Below are 23485 nucleotides of genomic sequence, written 5' to 3'. Positions count from 1 at the left end.
ACGCTGCAGCGCCGCCTGGCGGCGGGGGGGGGAGGGGGGGCGGCGCCGCGCGTATCCCGGCCGGGCCCCGCCATGTCCGCCGAGTGGCTGCGGCGCTGGCGGCGGGGCGGCCCCGCCGAGCGGCCGGGCGGCACGCAGGGGGGGCCTGGCCCGGGCCCGCCGCCCACCGCCCTCCGCTACCGCCGGCCCAAGTTCCTGCGCGGCGTCGAGGAGAGCCCGCGGGGCGGGCGGGCCGTGCGGGGCACCGGGCCCGAGCGGCCGCTGCCCTGGGGCGCGGGCTACGCCGAGTGAGTGCGGGGCGGCCCCGGGGAGGGGGCTGCGGGGGACCCCGGGGGGCGGGTCTCACAGGGTGCTCACAGGTCTTGGGGAGGGCGTCTGGGGGGCGGCGGGGGTCTGCGGGGGGGTAGGGCCCCACGGGGGGCGCAGGGACCTCGTGGGGAGGTGCCCGGGGGGTGGGTCGCACCGCGCAGCTCCCCCCCGCTGCAGCCCCTGCCCGACCCCGGCGAAGCCCACAGGGACCGGCCCCGCGGCGGGGCCCGCAGCCGCCCCTCCCGGCCAGCAGCCGCGGGAGCCCCGGTGCGGCGGCAGGTTGTCCCCGGCCCCGCGTGACAAGTGGCAGGGCCAGCTCTGCTGTCTTGTCCCCTCCTGCCCCCATAGTCCCCAGATTAGTCCGTCGCTCTGGCGCTGGGATGTCGCCCGTCCCCTGCTGCGCGCCCTGGCCCAAGGAGCCGGGAGGACATTTGGGGCAGGGGGGGGTTCCTGGGACTGGCACCGCCGGGTGTCCGTCCCCTTGCTCCTCGCAAAGCGCCTGTCAAACAAAGGAAGGGGGAAAATGACATTTTTTAGAAATCTCTGGGTCTGCCGATTTTAAGGGCAGAGGGGATGGATCGGGCAGAACAGCTCCAGCCGGGAGCTGACCCCGCATCCTGGCCCAGCCACATCGACAGCCCTGGGATGGCGCAGCATGGAGAGAGGAGCTGTGCAAGGAGAGCAGACTCCCAGCCAGGGACAAACATTGGCCAGGCTGGAAGGAAAACCCATGGTGGTTTTGCAATTCACTGTGTCACCGAGGAAATCGCAGTGTGGGCTGCTGACAAGGGCTGCCTGAGGCCAGGGTGCTCCCACGCCACTTGTCCCTGTGTCCCTAGCCAAGCTTTTCCTCGCTGCACGTAAAGGGCTTGTTACTTAGATCCCCAGCAAAGAGATCCTGGAGTCTGAAAAGGGAGCAGGGAGCATGGGGCAGGACGGAAGGGGTGAGGTGCAGCCGCTCGCCGTGGCTGCAGAGCGCCCAGCACGGCCAGCTGGGAGCAGGGAAGGTGCGGTGGGTCTGCACGCCTTACCTGGAGCATCTGCACCCCCAGGGTTATCAACGCCGAGAAGTCAGAGTTCAATGAGGACCAGGCAGCCTGCTGTCAGATCTCCATCCGGAGGAGAGAGCCAGGCCTGGAGGAGGACGAGGAATGGCTGATCCTGTGCTCCACGCAGGTAGAGTCCCCAGGCAGGCTGCGTTCACCCTGCTGCCAGCGCTGCTCTGCACCCAAGGGCCCACGTACAGGCAACAGGGGGCTGCCCCATCAGTCCTACATGCCCACGTGCTGAAACCCTTCCATGGACACATTAGGGGACCATATACCCTATGTCTGGCCAGCAGGCACGCAGCTCTGCCCGCACGTGCTGTCTGTACTTCCGTGGCCTATGACTCAGGGCATATGAGGTCATCCGAGCCCTTTACCTGGTGCCCTCACCTGGGCTTTACTGTCCTCGCTCTGCTTTCAAGGGCTGGCGTGTCTTGTCATCACTCGGGGACAGCCACATGAACCAGGAACATGGGATGCTCTCACCTGGGGGTGGCTCTGCCTTGCCTCTCGTAAAATGGCCCCGTTTCCCCTAAACCAAAGAGGAGTAGCGTGTGAGGGTGGCTGGCTGCAAATCCAGCCGCGCAGAGCTCAGGTGATGGGTCTGGCAGAGCAGCACATGGGGCATCGTGTGACTTTGAGCCGTGTGGGAGATTAACTGGCAGCAGGGAATGGTGGCAGGGGTGGAAAAGCCAGGCAAAGCATGTAGTGATGTCCTGGCTGCGAGCCTGCCATCTGTATGACCTCTTCAGCCCCTGCCTTCCCCTTCTTCTTTGCCATCTTGCCCCTCTTCCTCACCGCAGTTTCTGACTGGTTACTACTGGGCCCTGTTTGACGGCCATGGTGGCCCAGAAGCTGCCATCATCGCCTCCAACTATTTGCACTACTGCATTAAGCAGAAGCTGGAGGAGGTTGTGGGAGGCATCACAGAGGTCCAGCCCCCCATGCATCTCAGTGGACGCTGCGTTTGCGACAGTGACCCCCAGTTCGTGGAGGAGAAGCACATCCATGCAGAAGACCTGGTGGTGGGAGCCCTGGAAAACGCCTTCCAGGAATGTGTGAGTACCCCGTGCAAGACACTGGTCCTGCTGCCCCAAGCAGTCTGTCCCTCCCTGTTGCCTGGGGTGGGCAGGGTCTGCAGTTCTGCAGCTCACTGAGCACACAGGAACATTCAGCCAAACCTTTAAGCATGCTGAGATCATGCTGGCTCAGCTTCCCAAGATCTGCCTTGGATCTATTGCACATCAGCAGGGCTGACCCAGAGCAAAGCTACAGCATCTCTGCTAAACTGCGCCCAAGGGATGCATTTCTTTAGGGCTAGATGGTGGCTATTGTCACACTCGTACGGCATGTACAAGTCTGGGATCTCCCTGTCACTCCTAAACCAGTCCTTTGTGGCTGTACCACAGCAGCACTGTCTTCCGCCTCGCTGGTTTCCTCTGGCCCATCTGCAATCAGTTTTGGTTCTGTATTTCTGCTGGGAGGCATGAGGCAGGTAAAGAAAGCAGCAGCCCAGCTCACATCGCTCTCCAAACTTGTTTAAACCAACAGGATGAAGTCATCGGCCAGGAGATGGAAGCTACAAATCAGACAGGAGGCTGCACTGCTCTGGCTGCCCTTTATTTCCAGGGAAAGCTGTATGTGGCTAATGCTGGGGACAGCAGGTGAGCCGTAATAAAAGGGGGGAGTTGCTGGGGGATGAGACCTGGGAGATAAGCAAGGTTTCCAGCATCATATTATCCTGGTTTTGGCTGGGATAGAGTTAATTTTCTTCCTAGCAGCTGCTGCAGTGCTGTGGTTTGGATTTAGGATGAGAATAATCCTGACCACACGCCGATGTTTTAGTTGTTGCTGCAAAGTGCTTACACCAAGTCAAGGACTTCTCAGCTTCTCACCCCACCAAGGAAGTAGGCTGGGGGGCACAAGGAGCTGGGAGAGGACACAGTCGGGACAGCCAAGCCCAGCTGGCCAAAGGGATATTCCAGACCGTATGGTGTCATACGCTCGGCATACAGACTAGGGGGAGAGCTGGCCAGGGGCTCGGGCGCTGGCTGGGCATTGGTTGGCAGGTGGCGAGCAACTGCATTGTGCAGCACTTGTTTTGTGTATTCTGATTCTTTTATCATTATTACTATTTTCACTTCCTCTTCTGTGTTATTAAACTGTCTTCATCTCAGCTTAGGAATTACACTTTTTTTCTGCTCAATTCTCCACTGTCCCGCTGCGGGCAGGAGCGAGTGCAGAGCTGCGTGGTGGTCAGCCGTCTGCCGGGTTAAACCACACCACTTACTTAATCCTTGGGAAGGTACGCGCGCAGCCCAGCCAGTTCCCTCCTGCCTGCCACAGGAGCTGTTGGAAGGATGGGTGCTTTCATACCTCCTGGAAGGGTTTTGGGATTTCAAGGGACTAACACCACCCAGCCACAACGGGCAGCAGTAAGCCTAGCCCGGCAGGTGTTCAAAAGTGGAAGGCGATTTCAGGGCATCCTCAAGAGCTTCCTCCTCTGGCCTTGGCCCACCATTCCTCTAGTAGCGAGCTCTGCCATTGTCAAACCAGGCAAGCTCAGTTCTCTGCTGCAACAGTGCAATTGCAATGGAGTTATTTAAAATATACTGTCATTTTTAAACACTTCTGGGTGCAGAACCGTTCTCTGGCACTGCTCTGCCACTGGTTACCCCTGGTCCCACACCTGGCTGAGCCTGGGGCTAGCTTCAGTAAGAGGAGGGCTGCGGTGACAGACACGGCTCAGCTCTTTGCCTCTTCCCCCCTCGCAGGGCAATTCTCGTTCTGAAGGACAGCATCGTGCCCATGAGCTGCGAGTTCACACCTGAGACCGAGAGGCAGCGACTGCAGCACTTGGTGAGTGACTCCCTCCACACATTAGTCCAGTTGTGAGCATCCCACTGGGTCAGAGAGGACCACCCGCTTTCCTCAATGGCCACTGTGTGGCCAGAATGTCATCTGGCGCTAGCCAAGGAGGGCTGGGGGCAAGATTCGGCCAACAGCCTTTAGCATGGGAGATGCTCCTGTCCTCCTTGGGATGTGCTTTCCCAGTTCTGTTCCCCATTCTGCTGCCGTGAATGCCAGTCCCAAGGCAGAAGCAGTTGGGAGCCCTTCTCCACTGAAGCAGAACCTGTCCGTCTTCATGCCTTCATTCCCTCCTCCAGGCTTTTCTTTTCCCCAAGCTCCTGGACAGTGAGTTCACACGCTTTGAGTTTCCACGGAGGTTAAAGGGAGATGATGTGGGCCAGAAAGTCCTGTACCGGGATTACTTCATGGAGGGCTGGTGAGTCCTTTCTGCCTGAGGGTCAGGCTGCAGCACAGGGCATCTTTGCCTGCTCATAGTGATGGGGAGGTGAAAGGGGAAGGGGCATGCTCCACTGGTGAGAGCAGCGTGTTTGACGGTGCAAAGCTGTGCCAGATCAAGAGAAGAATGCCGTGAGCAGCCTCCCTGCTGGCTGAAGGACTGCAGCTCTGGGAGGGTGGTTAAGGAACAGTTGAGATAGTCCTGGGATCCTGCGAGGTGGGGCTGTGCAGGGAGACCCAGCCAGCTGGGGAGGAAGGGGAGAGGGAAAAACACGTGGGCATTCAGGAAGGGGTCATCTTCGCTGCACCTGCTTCAGCAAGTGGCCTCCTCAGTCAGCTACCTGTGCGTGGGGGCACCACAAGGGTTGGATCAGTCAAAATACTGTGGCTGGGTTGTGCCATTAGGTCAGACAAGTCCCACGTCAATGCTGAATTCTCTGTTCTAGGGGATACAAGATGGTGGAGAAAGCTGACCTCAAGTACCCTCTTGTCCATGGTCACGGGAAGCAGGTAGCGTAACGCTTTACACACTGGGAAGGCAGAGGCAAGTCTGCTGGGGTCCTCAGCATCCCTGTCACTCACAGTCACGCCAGACTGGGACTGCAGAGCTCCCAGTGCTCTGGGGCTCTCCAGCATGGCGCAGTCCCACGGCCCTGATACAGCAGCTCCCTTCGCTAGCACTGTGCTGCCTGGTGAGCGTAAACCAGAGCCCTCCGGAGCAGAGAGGTCGCACCCTCCTCCAGAGCACCTGCTAGCCAAGCAGACAGCAGCCCTGAGCCAGCCTGCCCTTTCCTCATCTCCCCTTGCACACAAGAACTCATTTCAGATCAGAACTTGCTTCAGCAGATCCCACTTTGGATTGTCTCCTCCAGCTCCAATTAGCACCTTTCCCACAAACCCTCTTCTTTGACAAGAGGCTGAGAAAAGGAGCCTGGAGAGGGAAGGAGGAGGCAGGGAGAAGCAACGACTGCACACATCCAGCATCTGCCTGCTGGGGTTGAGCAGTCACCTCCCCAGCACCGCAACCTGAAAGCCACCCCCGCTGCAGGGAGCCAGGGCAGAACGTCCTTTGCCAGCCAGAAGGACCCCTTCCCCCCCAGCCCAGTTTTCTTCCTTGCCACCCCAAATCAAGAACAGATCCCACCACAGGTTTCCTAAGGTCTGCAGCACTCCCCAGAGTACAGGTACTAACTCCAGAGCACACCACGGGCCACCAGGAGCCGTTCACATGCAGGCTGTTTCCATGCTTCTGATGGCTTTGGCTTCTGGTAACTCCTTGTCTCTGAAGTCCCCAGGCACTGTTCTTGGCGATGCTTGAAGAAGGGTCCTAGAGGCAACACATAGATCAGTCAGGACATGCCTACACGTCAGCCTTTAAAGGTGCCCCATTTTCATGTTTCAATACTGTTCTGCTTTGTTTGGGGCCAGGCTCGCTTGCTGGGGACTCTGGCTGTCTCTCGAGGTCTGGGGGATCATCAGCTGAAAGTCATCGATACCAACGTTGAAGTCAAACCTTTCCTCTCCTGCATTCCCAAGGTCAGTCATGGCACGTGGGAATTACAGGGTGGAATTAAACATGCTGCTCCTCCTCTGTAGCACCCACCTTTTGCAGACCTGGCAGGCCTTAGCCGTGTCCGTTTTCCATCTCTCTGCATGCCGCCCAGAGACTCCCCAAGATAAAGGAATCTAGAAGCACAGCAGCAAGGGGACATAAAAGATTCAGAGTACCCTGGTCCCGCTTTGTCATCTCTCAGGGAAAGAGTAATCTCCCTGACCCCTCCAGTACATCGCAGGAATTGTCACTGCTGTACTCCTGTGCTTTCCAGGTGAATGTGTTTGACTTTGCTCTGCATGACATTAAGGAAGACGACGTCCTCATCATGGCAACTGATGGCCTTTGGGATGTTCTGTGCAATAAAGAGGTGGCCCATATGGTCAGGACCTTCCTTGCAGAAAACAGGACAGATCCTCACAGGTAATAACAACTTTGCCATCAGTTTTCCTTCCAAAGAACCAGGTCAGACTAAAAGCAGGCTGAGATCACTTTGCTTCTAGCTGAGCTCTGGTGTGACCAAGCAATCTTTCTGTGACTCTGGAAACTGTCTCCTCATCTTTCCCCACCCTAAAGAAACTGATCAAATTAGCACGTAAAAAATCCCACACAAAACCAGTGCTGGATTTTTGGATTTAGTATGAGAATATTGTTGGTAACACTCTGACATTTTAGTTGTTGCTAAGTAGTGCTTACTCTAAATCAAGGACTTTTCAGTTTCCCGTGCTCTGCCAGGGAGCAGGTGCACAAGAAGCCGGCAGGGAGCAGAGCCAGGACAGTTGGCCCAAACTAGCCAAAGGGATATTTCGTGCCACAGAACATCATGCTCAGTATATAAACCAGGGGAGGTGGCCAGGAGCTGCTGATCACTGCTCAGGGACTGGGCATCAATCAGTGGGTGGTGAGCAATTGTATGGTGCATCACTTGGGGTGGGGTGGGGTGGGTTTTTTTGTTTGTGGTTTTTTTCATGGGTTTTATTCCTCCTCCCCCCCCCCCCCCCCTTCATTATTATTATTTTTTATTTCAATTATTAAGTTGTTCTTAACCCACGAGTTTTACCTTATTCTGATTCTCCTCCCTATCCCACAGTGGGGGGAAAGTGAGCAAGCAAGTGAGCAACTGCATGGTACGTAGTTGCTGGCTGGGGTTAAACCATGAACACCTACTATCCTGACAACATAAAGCCATCACACTGTTGTTCTTAAGGACACAGCGCTGTTAACCCAAACCTTGCATTTTTTCCATCCACAGATTTTCAGAATTGGCCAAGTGCTTGGTATGCAGAGCAAGGGGAAAGGAGAGAGGCCACCAGTGGATGCTGGATGACAGCCACGAGGCATCCTACGATGACATCTCTGTATTTGTCATCCCATTACACAACAGAAATGAGGACTGACTGTCAGCATGACACAGGATCTGTGTCCCCCTACTGTGGTGCTATTCAGCATCAACCTGCAACCAAGGGATTTCTGCTGTGCATATTGCACTCTCTTCCAGCAAAACCACCTGCACTGCAACCTGAAAATGCACAGCCAGCAATCAGAAGATCAACAAGAACATGAGCTCCTTAAGAACATGCAAGAGAGCAACGGTCAGCAACTAATCATTCCCCTTAGTCCTTTCTCATTGGGACAAGGAGGAATTGCAAAGGGGGCCATGCAAGCTGAAGGGCACTATTTCTAAGATCTTTGCGGTACAGTGAGACTCAAATCCACATTTCCAGTGTCCCCTCTCCCTTTTTATTATTGAAAAATTAGGGTCAATTGAGATCCAACTAGCCTCAGGAGCTGGCTTTTTAATCAGACTTGAAGTCAGTCGTGTAAAACTGGATGCATAAGCTAAAACATTTCGTATCCATTTGCTGTAACACGAGATTTACTGAGAACCCAGGAGCTGCTGCTAAGACAGCATTAGGCATGGCTGTGCCTGCGAAATGCAAATGCTGAAGCAGAAGCCCAGACCTCTTGCTTGAGAAAGTTGCCATTTCTAGGCCACACCACCTCCAAACAACGTTAGCAGGTGAAGCTACACATTGCTGTTGTACAGGAGCCTCCTGTGTAAAGATACACGCCTTGCTGTTATTTAAGAGCATTTAAGTATACTAGTATGTAATGCAACATACAGATTTCTAACAAATCTTAGTCCACAACACTTGCTAACACTTTTTCTGTTCATTCAGGTAATTTCTGACAGCAAAGCTCGTTTTGTTGCAGCATCACTGATGAGAACTGAAGTGTTTAAGTACATCAGCTGATTTAGTAGACGAGCTGCAAGTAAACTGGGTTTGTTCAAATTTGTCTGCAGTGCTGAATCTCAAGCACTTAATTACAACAGGAGCAGCAGTGCAGAAGACTACATGCCAAACAAGAGTTATGCCTTAAACTCCAAGGATCTGCTTCTCAACCTGTTCATTAGCCAGGCAAACTCAGGCCTGGGCAAGCTTCCCATCTCCCCAAAACCACTTTGGTTTTCATCATTCATTGCACAAGTTGCAAAATTCCCTAGTGACACGGACAAACCCCAGTGTGTGTTTAAGTTCCACAAGGATGAAAGTCCAAATAAAAATACTTTTTTAATGCATCTTACGGCAGTTTTATTCCTTGCAGAGGTTTTACACAGACCCAAGATGGAGAAAAACACCCTTAGAAAGTCACAGGGGAGTTTTAGCTTGGGATTTGTCTTTGCCAAAAAACAGTTTGCCACTAGAAGTATTCCGTTAGCAGTACTACCCTGAAGGCTAGGTGCCAAAAGATGATTTCCTGCAGAGGAAGGCCTGGACCCAGGCACAAGGCAGCCTTCTCAGCTACCTGCTCATGGTTTAAGCAAGGGATAGAACAGAAAATGTTTGTCTCCAGCTTCACTTTCCCCCCATCCTCTTTGTCTTTGTTTAACTTGAAAACAATGCCCATGGGATTTTACCCCCCTGATGCTGGCTGCCATCCCCCCGACGGCAGCTGTAATGCTATATATACATGCTGACTGTAACGATCCAAGCCTCCTGTTGCTGCAGAACAACGAGCTATTTCCCCACCTTCCTGCTGAGAAAGGGCTCAGCTTTTCCATCCAAACAGGCTTCTGTGAACACCCCTCTCTACCTAGGGCACCATACCTCAACACGTAGCTGGCACATGACTGCTTGCCTATGCCGATACATTCCTAGGCAAGAACAAACTCTTAAAATGGGCAATTTATGTAGGGACAGCTTCAGAGGATCGCAGTTTCCACTACAGCACCTCTGACTTCCTGAAACAAGGAAGCTTTTAAAGAAATGGATGATTTTCCCATTCCCCCTCTAAGAAACCAGCAAGTTGCATCACACCGGACAAACGCATGATTTACAGCACTCTGATCTGTCTACAAAATATTTATTGGTAACAGCCAAAACATTGAATTCTTCACATACGTAGTATCTTGTGACAAAGTATACTTTGACTTAAACGTATTTACAGTCATCTGGCAGATAGCATCTAGGAGTCAAACTCCCCATACCAGCTCATGACCAAAGAGACCATTTTCCAAAAGGCTCGCTGGGATCCTAGCCCCTGGCCCAAAACCAAGGTGAAGTCCCTTAAAGTGCAAATACAGTCAAGAGGCATTGGAAAAGATACACTGCCGCTTCCAAATTTGTTCACTCAGTTGCTCCTGTGTCCCCCAGAGCAGGTGCTGGGACATTAACCAAGGACCTGGGAACCTCAGAAGAAAAATAAAAATCTCTGAGAAGACTAACCTGGAGAAGAGAATTACACCTAGAAATCTCCTACAGCCTAAGCAGATGAGCTCCATCACCACCACTGCTTATTTAGAGGTGGGCTGTTGAGTCTCACTTCCCCCTTGTTTTGAAGGTCTTAATCTCAAAGAACACATGGAGGAATTAATCCTTTAAATGTCAAATTCGGGGAATGCTGGTTCCTGCTTGGCTTTGCCTAAGACTGGACACTCCATTAGACCTGGGAGTGCCGTTTTTAACAAGGTCCATTTCTGCTTGCCCTGAAGAGCACAGGAACTGCAGTCCCGATACTTTTAGAGAAGCACACAGAATCTGGAAGCTAAAAGTTTTATTCACCTTTCCTGTCTAACCTTGTAGAAACACATGACACAAGTTCCTTGACAATACCTGGCAATTTCCCTCTTTTAAAGGCAGATGGAAAACACTCCATGCCACATCAACCGAGAAAGAGGTCTTTACCCATGTGGGTTGGCAATCGGCCCTGGGAATGCATTCAGCTTTCATTTTGAACTCAGCATTGGTGCTGTGCTGCACATGAACCTGTGAATTTACCTCACTCCAGAAAGCCAGTGATGTTCTTAGTATACGTGTCCTTCTAGATCATGCTTTGCTCTTCTTTTTCTTAAAAGATTTCATGCTGCAACACACAATATTTTACAACACTGCAAGCTGAAGAGAGCTGAACAAGTCTTTAGACATGTGCTCAAACCACATTAGCAAAGACCATTTTTAGAATAAAAGACTTCCAAACGCCTCCCAGTGAAAAATAACAAGAAAAATGGCTGGAGGCTATCTGTTCAATTCCTCAGGCACCAGACTTGGTAAAACCCTGAAAGATGACCCTTCAGATGAAGACTGAAGTTTACTGTTAAAATGCACTACAAACTCCAAATACCTGTAACGTTAAAAACCACTGCAAAATACAGCTGCTTACGGCAACGCCAAAGGTATAACAGCAGCCTGAAAAGCAGCAATACTGAGTTGAAGAGGTGGCTGTGGAAAGGCAGTCAACTGCAAGGACTGGGATAATCATCTCCCATCATGATGGGCATTTATAGGTGCTGGTGGTGGGACAGTACGGAAGGAGGGATGCTGGTGCCATGGTATAAATCTCTCACCTGCATCTCCGACAGCAAGCCAGTTCGGCAAGATCAAAAGCATCAGTCTGCTGCTCTCTTCCCTCCTCCAGTCTGCAGGCTGGCAAACTCGCATCACAGCCCTGCGCCGTTAGAAATGGCTCTGAAGGCGTGCATCAGCCTCAGCAACGGCAAGCCACAGAGCCTAAGGAGAAGCTTCAACCACAGCACTGATCCAAACATCCAGTTTATCAGACTCCTCACTGAGCAGTCCTCCCGCTGACCGGCACAGGCAAATGCTGCAGCTCAGCATGCACTGCTGCTTTAAAGGAACCAGCAGCGGAGAAGCGCCCACTCCCCATCCCCAGCTCATAGCACAGCATATTTCAGCTGACAAGGACTGGAGGTGGAAGGCGGTGGGAAGGCAAGGAAAAGCAAAACAGAAGCAGCTGTTCCCCAAGCCAGTTTACTTTTCCAGAGAGATATGCTTTGAATTACATACAGGACCCCACAGCTGAGAAGTTTTGCTGTAACAGGGGAACATCTGGACACCTGACTGAAGGTAAAATGCTCAAACATGGTTCTCCAGTATGGACTGGCATGTGAGAGCAGAGAGAGCACACCCATTACTGTGCCTGTCACCTTACCAGCATTTCACATTTAGGAGGAAGGGGAAGCACAAGTGCCTGGGCAAGGGAAAGAATCAACGTTCCTAGTTGTGACCCAGTACATAAAACCAAGTGTGTTTGGAAAGGCAAGAACCACAATGAACACCACATTTATGCCGAGCCTGTCCCAGCCTGCTGGTGGATGCATCTGATCAATGCAGCGCTCCAGGAAAAAGAAACTGGAACCTGGCTTGAAGACCAGCTGGCCAGCCTTTCTGTGCCATTCACCCACAAGCCCCTCTGGAGCAGGAGAGCACGTCCCTCCCATCTCCTTGCAGAGGCACTCCTTGGAGCCGGGCCACAGCAGAGTCAGCACAGTCACATGTAAGGTTTTTAAAATTCAGTTCTGAAGACACCATCTGACAAAGGAAGCATTGCTCTTTCAGGGCTATCGTTGAAAACCTGCAGGATCTGTAACAAAATGCATGATGAACTTACCGCATCAGCTTTATCAACAAAGAAATACAGGTCTAACCCTGGTGTGGGGAGAATTTAATGGAACTTATTTACAAACCAGGAGGGGAAAACTGCATCGGTGAAGGTAAACAGCCTAGCCACCCCACAATACTGGCCCACATCATATTCTTTAATATCTAAAAGTAAAAAAATATGGCCCATCCCCACTACCCTCCGCCCCCCAGTATTTACAAGATCAGCCAAGATTATACATAAGGAAGATACACCGGCAGGCTGTGCTTTCAGTCTCAGTTTGGTCTCTCCATCTTCCTGCTGACAGACTCCTTTATTGCTTGGGACACTGACCAGACCTCAGTGGTACTGTATGCGCCCTCCAGGATGCTGGCACAGCAAACAGCAGGGAGGCTTTGGCAAGCTCTAGCAGTGGACAAAACCTGTATGGTTTGTTGCGCACTCAATTGCCACAAAAAAAAAAAAAAAAAAAAAAAAAGGATGACAGGATGTATCATATGTACTTACAGTCACCCACTCTTTTGGTGCGTGTTCCACTGCAAGAGAACCCAGCATCTGCTGTTTAAGTTGAAAACTGTCAGTGTTAACATTTGGCACAGAAGTAACTTTGCATCTGTGGACTGCAGTGAAACCAGAGAGATCCCAGATGTGAAAAACATGCACTTATGGGAAGGAACTGCACGTTCCACCTTGGAACGTCAATAGCCTTGTGCACTTACAGAAGGAAAACACACAATTACAGCTTAAAAAAATGCCACAAACATATTTGTAAATAAAACAGACTTCATTGCTCTTAGAAATAATACTTTGTCAGTTCCAACTTCAGCTGAAGCCTGCTGGGCATGGATTGGAAGGTAAAAACGTGTAGCATGCCGCTTCTGAACATGCTCGGAGGCTGAGTGGAGAAGTCCTTGCAAAGGAATGCAGCAGATAAGAGGTAAGACATATGGAAACATACGCAGGAACAGGAGCACAGTCTAGGAGACCTAGGCAATTCCAATATTATGCTTGCAATGATGTACTGCTGTTGGTATGGAAGTCATCTGACAGCAGCTGCAGCGTAGGAATTAGTCGTCGATAGTTGGCAACCAAAAGGCCTACAAAAGAGGAAAGAATGAACATCTTTTACAGAGCTGAACACAAATCTCTCCTACAGCATACTGCAGGAGCTGATCACTGCTACCTTCTATAAGCACACAGGCAGAGACTACCAAAGAGGCAGTGGCACCCTCCCAGCAGTTTAAGATTACAATCCTCGCTTAGGCTGGTTCGGTTTGCATTGCACGTTCTCCAGAGCAAGCAGTCTTACACAAACTGCGAACCCCAGCCGTGTAACAGTGACCTGAAGAACTCATACTTCTGCACGTGCATTCACTCGCTGCTCTGCTTTCATGTGTCTGTTCAAATGCTGGCTTGCCAGGTGTGCTGCCCCACACATCTACTGGCCAGGTAAGGTGCAATCAAGGCATAGCAGACAGCAGCCTGGCTCTCACCAAAGCCCAATGAAACATCCCTTAGTGACACTGAGCCTTCTCAAATTCATTTCTAAAAGGGTCAGCACCTCACTGAGCTAGTAGGAATTTAAAACACTTTCCTTACCATATTGGAACATGCACTAGCAAACGTCATGAATTTTGGATTGAACTGCAGACAGGTTATAGGACCTGTGTGTTTCCCATCCAGCACAGCCACCTTCATCCCACTTTCCCCATTCCAAACATGAATCTTCCCATCCTCCGAACCTGCAGGCAGGAGCGGCAAACAAGATACATTAGAGAGGTCAGCAGAGAAAATGAAGAACCTAACCCTTTCTGTCAGAGAACTGTAGCAACAAGCATGTCTAGTCTTCATCACTTAACCTTTAAAACTCTCAAAATATCACTAAGGCACTTACAGGTGTGTAAACTCTAGTGGTGTTTTGTATCTAAACAGCAGGTTTGTATCTGCAGTGCAGACTCACCTACGCAACACAGTGCAACACTATTCTGGCAAAAAGGTTAACAGTCACCCAGTAGAAAAGGAGAGCTGACACCATCCAAAGAACCTTGCCAACTTGCACCAATGCGTGAAGAGGCCAAAAGATGTGGAAACAATGATTCTCACACCCAAGTTCTCCGTTCAAACACACGAGAGAAATATTTCACTTGGTAGGAACAGAATCAAATCAAAGGCTTTACCATTGAAGGTAACCAGATTTCAACGCACTATGCCAAATACCAGAAGCCTCACTGGAGAAGTCGACTCTCCACATGGCTACAACAGAACAGGTTTTTCACTTAAAAATGGCATTTTGTAAACTCTGAGGCTGGGCACTTAACATTTTTACACTTCAGTTCTGCTTTAGTCTCATTTTGAATAGGATTCCTAATAAAAATGCAAAGGGTTTTCTTCCGCTTCTGTACTTATTATATGTATAGCTTTTCAGAAAGGAAAAATTAAGACACACAAGTTACAACTTGTTTACATGTGTAAAAACTGAACAGAAGTAAGTATCTCGGAACTTCATCCACTACAGTTTTCATTTGGAAGGGCAAAACAGGAAGGTAAGTATGTGCAATAAAGTGCTCTCCAGAGACATACTAAACAAAGAACCCCACCCCCTTTCCTCTTCAATCAGTAATTTCTCAGCCAGAACTAAAAAAAAAAAAAAAAAAAAACAACCACCAAGTTTTGCAAGACTATCACTCATCCAGGAAAAATGAGGATCCAGATACCAATTACCACAAAGTTAAACATATTGGATGTACCAGCTATATAAATAGGAACAAAAAGAAATGCTAGGAGAGGGCAGCAAGCACCACACAGATGCATTTAACTTGTGTTCACAGGTCCTGTTGGGCAGCAGAGTGACTGAAGTGCTTACCCTGGGGTGCCCACCCTGCAGCACCAGGGTTTACAGGAGTTGCAACTGCTTTTTGCCACCCACTTCACTCAAGAGTCCATCCTGCAGGGGGTGAAGAAGGGGGCCTGGGCCAGAGGAATCATATGCCGGGAGCCATGATGCCTACTGCTTCCATCAAGGGTTAAGCAGAATTTGTTCCACAGACATGGGGGTTTACAAGAGCCACGTGAACAAAAACAGAGCTGCCCAGCATCTCATCTGTGCAGGAATGTCCCTGAGAGGTGTACAAAGATACGAGGCTAGGAGACCAAGCGCCCAAGCACAGACAGGTATCTTGCTCATCAGGCAGTGGAGGGCAGACCCCAGCATACAGCCCCGAAACACTCTGAGGCAGCACAAAAGCACATCACAGCCAGTGAGGATCACTGACAAACTCTCAACGCAAAGAAAGCTTACAGCTGCATTGTACTATTTAAATACATTCTGCTTCCCAACAGACACAACTTTAATCCTACATAGCACACCTAATTTCAGAGCACTGGAATTCTTTCCAAGAAGAATTATCTTACCTATCATGATGAACTGAGAGTCTGGTGTGAATGATGCCTCCAGCGTGACAGCCTTACTATTGTTATAACCCTACGACACAAAACAGAAGAATATGTAGTAGCGTGTCCACAGCAATCTCACAACCAAAGGGCACTTGCTTTCAAAACTAACACCAGGTTTCAAACAGGTAGCACAGGCAACATGCTTACCCCAAACGTATGAAGGACAGCTCCTTTAAAGGCATCAATGAGTCGAATGAATCCTCCATTAGTTGATATGAGGATGAGTTTGCCATCGTTACTGAACTTCAGGCCTGTCCACTCACATGTTCGATCATACTGCATCTTAAATGTAGCAAATGGCCCCTTCAAAGAAAAAATGGGAAAAGCAATGCAGACTCTGCATACATTGCTGCTAACAAGAGTCTGCCTTTAACCTTAGCTCCAGAAGAAGTTTAAGAGTTTTCAGAAGAAAATCTCTAATTCCAAGATACCAAAATAAAAGTGTCATGGCAAAACCACGTCACTGCACGTGTAAGTTTCAAAGAAGTATCGATCCACAGTTTCCACAGCTCAGAAGAGCCACAGCAGGGCACTTCAATACCCAACAGTCTCATACTGTACCACATTCAACAGCAGAAATTAAGGTAGGATGAAGGCTGATAACTGAAGTTAGAGAAAGAGCTTGAGCCACTGTTACTGTCATCTGACTTTTTTGAAAACCATGGAACTGTGCTCAGTGCTTAGCCAGTTCAGCTGCCCACCCAATTACAGTCGTCTTTGAAATTTCCATCCCTTCTGACAATCCTGGCTCCATCTTTGCCAGTGTTCTTCCAAAATAAGCAGCAAAAAAAAAAAAAACAACCCAAAACAAAACACCAAAACCCAACAACAACAAAAGGCCTAAACAGGAGTCTGGAACAGGTTAAAAGGGTTAGCAGTATAGTATTGGTTCAAGAGTGGATTTCAGGATTTGGTGACAGAATGCATCCCTTTCTGTCCGAGATGTTTACTCACTGAAAAATCTCTCAATACCAAGCAGGCACCCCAGACAGTAACCTGGAGTAAAGAAATCCAGGTCCTGAACACTGAGTTTAGACTACTACCTGCAAGCTAAAAAGCCTAAGAAGTTAGGGCAGCATACCTTGTCAAAAGAACGGAGATCATAAAGCTTCACCATTTCAGAATTTACTCCAGCCGCAAAAATCAACCCTTCTGGGTCAAAAGAACACACAGGCTTCCCCTGGAGATGCATTAAACCCTAGAAAATAGCAGTCCAAATTATTTTGATGAAACTGATGTGAACTGATGTTCACTGCCCTTTTCAGCCCACTGTGAGCAGGACAGCAGTCTATGGGCAGAACAACTGAATTTCAATTGTAAATATTGACATTTTACAAAGGGTCAGAAATCAGCTTCTCAAAAGCAACAATGACTGCTTCAGGTCATCATACAGAGCTTCCAGTTTGCTGCAACAACAAAGTTTACATTGGAACAAATCAAGCCCTCATTTGAGCTATCATCCACTTGAAAAGTACCCAGAGAAAGGAGGATGACGTGACTGTATTAATAACTATACCAGACAGTGCCACAAAACATTGCTGCTGGGATTGATAGCAATGCTCAACCAATTACTTGTTGCAAAGGAGCGGGAAAAAGGCATTCTGAAAGCAAGTAGCAAGATCTCCAGTGAACACCACTGCTGAACTTTCCATGCCTGTTTAATGAAAACTCATACCTTCTGGAAGCAAACAGACCTCACATTAAAATTGAAAGATTACTATCAGTGCTTATTTTTAATGTTATTTTTTCCTTAACTGTCACAGTAGAAAAGACTTGATAAGATTTGGTAAAAGCCAACAAGATACATAATTTTCTGTATCCTGACTGGCAGGTCTGTGCATGTTAGCCAAATGTCTTTATGTAACTATGCACATAAACAAGAACACATCTTTGATTAAACTGAAAATACACAGAAAAAGTTTCTGTGTTTCTGAAATACCATGCTTCTTTAGAGAAGTCTAGAGACTTTTCTCCTACTCGCTTTTCTTTCCAATTTAGGCCAGTTTCCCCAGCAATCTCTGAAGGCTAGGCTGTAAGCCAGCCAATACTCAGGGTCCTCACAAGTCAAGACACCTCTGGTTCTCCCGGTAGTATCTCTAGGCAGTACGGCTGCCATCTCATGCAGACATTGAAAATTACAACTAACACTTCCTTAACCTGTTTCCCAAACTTTGCTGGATGCAGCTTCCTGTTACAAGTCCTAGTTTTACCATTCTTACAAGTTCAGCCATTATCATAAATCACAGAACTGCTGCTGAATTTACAGCCCTATCTCATCTGTAGCAATTTCGAGATCGAGATTCGTCCCAAGGGAAACTTACACACTAGCATTAAAGGCATACTCCCGGAGAAAGGCAAAATTAAGATTTCTTGTCAGAAAAGGTTTAGTTTTAAGACAGATAAAATCATTTTCTAAGAAACATAACCTTTTCTTCCTTTACAGTTGCATCATCTGGAATAAGTACATAGCCCTCTCGTAAGCAAAATGGTTCCAGTGAGATGGGAAAATATGAGAGCACAACACTACATGTCCAGATAGAGGGACAAAACAGCTCATCACCAATAAAAGGTGGAGTTTCTACTCCTAGGCTTTCATTCCTGCCCCTGCTGCCAGCTCTGGTACTTTTCTCAGCATACAATGCCTGCTTCCACTAAAAAAAGTAAAGTATTCCAGCAAGATAAATAAAAACAAATAGGGTTTTGCTTTTCTAGAAAGTTAAATCTGCTCACAAAAAGGTCTGATGAAGAACAAAGACGATGCAAGGAGGGGGTCGACCATATGACTGCTGTGTTACTTCAGGTCATCAGTTTCTTCAAATTTAATTGCATTAAGGCATCAATCTTAAACACATACTATAAGCACTCAGCTGAGATGCATTCCCAACCCAGGAAAGATGCTGGCTAAGAGAGAACACTGTCTGCATGGGGTAGCAGCCTGATGAACAAGATGACACCCAGCTCTTCTCTTGTTTTATCAGCTGTGGGTGTTATTCTTGCTCTTCCCAGCACCTCTCCAGCAGAGACATAGGTGAAAGTGTGATATGTTACACAACGTGACATACATATTTTGCAGATATTTCTGACTGAGGCTCCTTCAGCATTCCAGGAAGGCATCAACACGAGATCAGTAGCATCCAGTTCTGGTAGTATTTTTGTTTTATAACAAGCCCACAACCATTTTTCACGCTTCTAACTAAAAATGCAACACACTATACACATTAATTTGATATCCTACCTGGCAATTTGGAGAGCGGAGATCCCAAAGTCGAATAGTCTTATCAAGGGATCCAGAAATAAAAGTATCATCCACTGGAGACATTGAAAGAGCAACCACTCTAGAACACAGAAGACCACATGCATCAGAGACACACAAAAGAAGCGAATGGAGCAACGCCTACCCCAACAGCTGTGTACAAGCTCATAATTACCATGAACAGTTCTGCAAAGCGAAAACCAGAGCAAATCGAGTGTAATGTAACTCGAGCTCACTACAATCATTATTTCAATTTCTCCTGTACTGTCTCCAAGCCACCACATCTTACCTTTTTGTATGTCCCGGGAAATACCGAATGTATTTGTTGTCATGCAGGGAGAGGTATCTGATTGTATCTGAAAACATAAAAAAACCATAAACTTTATTATACCATGATCCCAATGTTATCTAAAAGTGGTCACACAATAAACTTGCTCCCCACAGCAATGGTAATCTTGCCACAGTAAGTCTGGCCACTCAATTTCAAGTCAAATAGACATAAACCAACTTGGTTTCCAAGGCAGAACTGGAAATCAGACACCAGAAAAAGATACTTCCCACAGTCCGAAGTCATATTACACCTTAAAGGCAACCTGCCATGTGATTTATGCTAGTTAATTTCAAAGTCACTAAAACTGAAGTACTAGTAGGTTTTATTCCATCATTCCCACAAAACAGAGTATCAAATTTACAAAGTTGATACCACCACTTTTTTTTGCTAGACCGCATGAATCTTCTGTCTTTCTTACCCACATACACATCCAGCAAGTAAGTCTCCAACTAAACAGTAAGCATAGGAAATGTGCAAATTCTAGCATTTAGCCAAAGAAAACATAAAACCATGAACTTCAAAGCCAGGACAAGACCATTAAAAAATAGCAAATCTCTCTTCTGTTTTTTTAATCTGACAATCAACAGCTTCACACATTCCCTGCACTTAGCTAAGCTTTAGGAAGAGGACAGAGGAGTAATCTAAAGCTTTGTCCACTTAAAGCAATCTTAAAAATACATTGAATAAATCAGAGCAGCACCTACAACATTTCTTAGACGGTAATTTTATTCCAAGTACAGGTGAACATACAAAGAGTAGCCCAGAATTTTGGAAGACACTGTTAACCACTTTCTCCCAAGATTAAAATAAATCCTTGTAGGAAGGAACAATTACTAAAGCACAGAAGCCACTTTTTAATCTTTATGTGCAGATCCATCTGAGCAGCGCAACGTGAAGAGCACAAGTTAAACCTCTGATATCTGAAAAGAGCATCAGCAAAATCCATTCTCACACTAGTTTAAGCTGTTGCTGGACGGATGAGATTGGTGTTATGCATCTGCTCCACACAGTGCCAAGAGACTCCCTACTGCTGTAGCAAGTTCTGCTGAGGCTCCAAAGATAAACTGAGGGAAAAGGGCATTTTTACTTTTGACTTGGAAGAAGAAGAGCCAAGAGAATGCAATATGCACAAAGCATTTTAACACTCGTAAAGGGTACTGTATTGTACTGGGTTTGCATGGCAAAGTTTTAGTAGCAGGGGGGCTACAGGGGGGAATTAAGTGAGAAGCTGCTAGAAGCTCCCACTATGTCCAATGGAGCCAATGGCAGCTGGCTTCAAGACAGACCCACCACTGCCCAGGCCAAGGCTGAGCCCCATCAGCAACAATGGTAGCACCTCTGTGAAAACAGATTTAAGAAGGGGGGAAAAGAAACCCAAACCTGCGCAACAAAAATTGCAGCAGAAGGGTGACAATACACGAGAGGAAGAACTCCACAGATGCCAAGGTCAGTGCAGAAGGAGGGCAGGAGGTGCTACAGGCACCAGAGCAGCAATTACCATACAGCCCATGGTGAAGCCCCTGGTGAGGCAGGCTGTCCCACTCAGCCCACGGAGGTTAACAGCAGAGAACCTTGTGCCAGAGCAGGTGGACACCGGAAGGAAGCTGTGACCCTGTAGGAAGCCCGTGATGGAGCAGGCTCCTGGCAGGACCTGTGGCCCCACGGAGAGAGAAGCCCACGCTGGAGCAGGTTTACTGGCAGGACTTATGGCCCCACAGGGGACCCATGCTGAAACAGTCTGTTCCTGAAGGAAGGGACCTAGCTGGAGCAGTCTCTGAAGACCTGCAGCCTGTGGGAAGGACTCACACTGGAGAAGTTCATGGAGAACTGTCTCCCATAGGACAGACCCCATGCTTGAGCAGGGGAAGAGTCCGTCCTCCTCCCTCTCAGGAGGAAGGAGTGGCAGAGAAAGTGTGAACTGACTGCAACCCCCATTCCCTGTCCCCCTGTGCTGCCAGGGAAGGAGGTGGGAGAATTCAGGAGTGAAGCTGAACCTGTGAAGAAGGGAGGGGTGAGGGGAAGACGTTTTTAACTTTTAGCTTTATTTCTCATTATCCTACTCTGATTTGAATGGTAATAAACTATTTCCCCAAGTTGAGTCTGTTTTACCCGTGACAGTAATTGGTGAGTGATCTCCCTGTCCTCATCTCAACCCGTGAGCTTTTTGTTATATTTACTCTCCCCTGTCCAGCTGAAGGAGGGGAGTGATAGAGCAGCTTTGGTAGACACCCAGCATCCAGCCAAGGTCAAGCCACCACGTGTTCAGAGCTTTCTGAAAGGCTCATTCAGCAACATTTGGTTTCTGTGAAAAAAATGATCAAGTTACCATTTTTGCGTGAGGTTTCTGATCAAGCTAAGATTAGAGTCCTAGACCACCTTCCAGAATTTGACAAGAAAACTAAAGCTGACTGATCAAGCTGGAAACGTGACGCTGATGACACACCATTCTGAAAGGCTCCAAGTGATGTGAGGTTACTGTCCAAAACATAAAGCCTCAATACCAGTGTCACATCCTGTGGTGGCTAGAATCGATAAGCTTCAAGCATGCTGTTAATACACATCTCTAGTTTTTCCTGCAAGAACTGTTGTTACCTGGTTTCCAAAGTATCCACGCAGAATTTCATCTTCCTTTGCTAAAGGGGAAGCAATGGGGAACTGTGATCCTTTGTGATCCTTTTTGTTGGCAGCGCTCTGTCCCAGGCAAGGCAGTGGCCTGTACAGTTATCTCCTGTACCGGGTGGTATCATAGACCCTCAAACTGTACAAACTACTACCTCAGCCTGGAATCAGGCAAGAGGAACTAGGTTCAAAGGTCTTGAGGAAATCTTCAGAAGCGGAAGTGGATTGTTAGCAACTCCAACACATAAATGCTCAGGAACAAGTGCCAGCAAGTGTAACATTCCTGGGTTAATTTTCCCTCCCAATAACTGTGTAACATGTTAAATACAATGCTCCTTCCCTAAGACTGCATGGGTTAGGGACTAGAGAGTATCTGGACCCCTACAGAACACACTGCTGGTTTTATTAGCCTTGCGGTTCATAACAGCAACAAATACTTTCACATTCTATCTTTTTTCTTTTCTTCTAATCAAGTATTTATCATAATGCTACCCTGCAGGATGAAGACTCTTTAAGGTTTTGGTTCTTCAAAGGCTTATCAATGCTTATAAATAAAAACTCATTCAAAACTGCATTAAAAATGCTTCACTAAATTGTCAATTGTTAATGAATTGTAAATTAAATAACAGCCAAGTCAGAAATGTAACATAACAAAGTAATAACTTAATAAAAAATAGTAAGTAGGCTGTGAAACAGACTAAAAAGTGCTTCCCATCATGCTTTTAATCCTTTTACATCATTAAATCCAATTCCATCAAAACTTCCCTGTTCCTCTAGATTCAGGCCCAGCTTGTTCTAGTTTAACCTGACTTCCTAACTCTTGACTTCCATCTGCTCTAAATTCATATTCTTTTAAAATTCCTTAAGTAACCTAGTAGACACCACAGGGCACCGGTATCTCTAATGTCAAGCTCCATCTCTGCAAAGGAAAAAAATTAAACAAACCCACTATTCCAGAAATGATCATGAGTTTACAAATACAATGTTAAAACCCATTTATAAAGTGCTGTGCTAACAGAACTTGTTCACTGGAAAACTCTCAGACACTGGCTACAACAAACAAAACAGGCAAAATTTGAAACTTACACTAGCTGTTTCCAACCTTAGGAACAATCAACGTACCTATCTGTGCCAGTTCTTAAATTTGAAATTAAATTCAAATACATTAATAGAGAGCCCATCACATAGCTCTAGAAGCCTTTCAATGTCACCAAAGCGTAGCTATCTCCAACGCTGACTGGGGAGAAACTGTGTGAAAATGGGCATTCTGTCTATCACGTGGAAAAAACAGATTAACAGAACCAAAGCTAAGCTCAGAAGAGCTCTGTGACCTCCTCCAGGCTTGGCTGGTGATCCTCTGAGTTAACTGAACTTCCTGCCCTCCCTTCCTTCGCAGCTGACTTGTGTGTATACCAGAGAGAGCTTCAGTGTTTAGCCCACCTTCTGGCCACACACTTCTTCTACCTCCTTTCATGCGTAAGAAATTAAGGCACAGAGGCTGACTGACAGCACTGGTATCAAACAGCAAAGTGAACAGCAGAATCAAGAACTGAACTTTTATTGCACTAACAATGTTTAATCCCCTAGTTATTGCACCAATGAACAAAACTCATGTCAGCATGCTCAAGGGAGTATCACAGTTTGTGCGTAGGAGTTGAACGTTAATTCCTCTGCCTCAGCGTGTTTATCACTGAAAAGTTGCTGTAATTTTTGCC

At 47.9% G+C, this 23485-nt stretch overlaps 2 protein-coding genes across 3 annotated transcripts in view; one reads left to right on the top strand and one right to left on the bottom strand.

Moving 5' to 3' along the window:
- The first annotated feature begins 31 nt into the window (after positions 1 to 31).
- On the top strand, positions 32 to 8794 carry PPM1M (protein phosphatase, Mg2+/Mn2+ dependent 1M). Of its 2 annotated transcripts, XM_056334602.1 has the most exons (11): positions 32 to 287; positions 1362 to 1485; positions 2159 to 2413; positions 2907 to 3019; positions 4130 to 4214; positions 4523 to 4641; positions 5108 to 5171; positions 6090 to 6197; positions 6488 to 6636; positions 7304 to 7340; positions 7466 to 8794. In XM_056334602.1, the coding sequence occupies exons 1-11, from the start codon at positions 73 to 75 to the stop codon at positions 7538 to 7540; spliced, it is 1344 nt and encodes a 447-aa protein (XP_056190577.1). In that variant the 5' UTR covers positions 32 to 72; the 3' UTR covers positions 7541 to 8794. The 2 variants fall into 2 exon arrangements, with proteins under 2 accessions (XP_056190577.1, XP_056190575.1); XM_056334600.1 differs by lacking the exon at positions 7304 to 7340.
- Positions 8795 to 9560: 766 nt separating this feature from the next.
- Positions 9561 to 23485, bottom strand: part of WDR82 (WD repeat domain 82) — a 19569-nt gene continuing 5644 nt past the window's right edge. The window contains exons 3-9 of the mRNA XM_056334603.1: positions 19110 to 19176; positions 18803 to 18902; positions 16649 to 16765; positions 15715 to 15870; positions 15526 to 15595; positions 13714 to 13856; positions 9561 to 13211 (exon numbers count right to left, since the gene is read on the bottom strand). Coding sequence (XP_056190578.1) covers positions 13182 to 13211; positions 13714 to 13856; positions 15526 to 15595; positions 15715 to 15870; positions 16649 to 16765; positions 18803 to 18902; positions 19110 to 19176 — 683 coding nt within the window. The 3' untranslated portion in view covers positions 9561 to 13181. The remainder of the gene's footprint in view (positions 13212 to 13713; positions 13857 to 15525; positions 15596 to 15714; positions 15871 to 16648; positions 16766 to 18802; positions 18903 to 19109; positions 19177 to 23485) is intronic.

The sequence above is a fragment of the Falco biarmicus genome, chromosome 4, assembly GCF_023638135.1.
Source record: "Falco biarmicus isolate bFalBia1 chromosome 4, bFalBia1.pri, whole genome shotgun sequence".
NCBI classification, from domain to species: Eukaryota; Metazoa; Chordata; class Aves; order Falconiformes; family Falconidae; genus Falco; species Falco biarmicus.
This window is presented reverse-complemented; position numbering and strand designations above follow the sequence as displayed.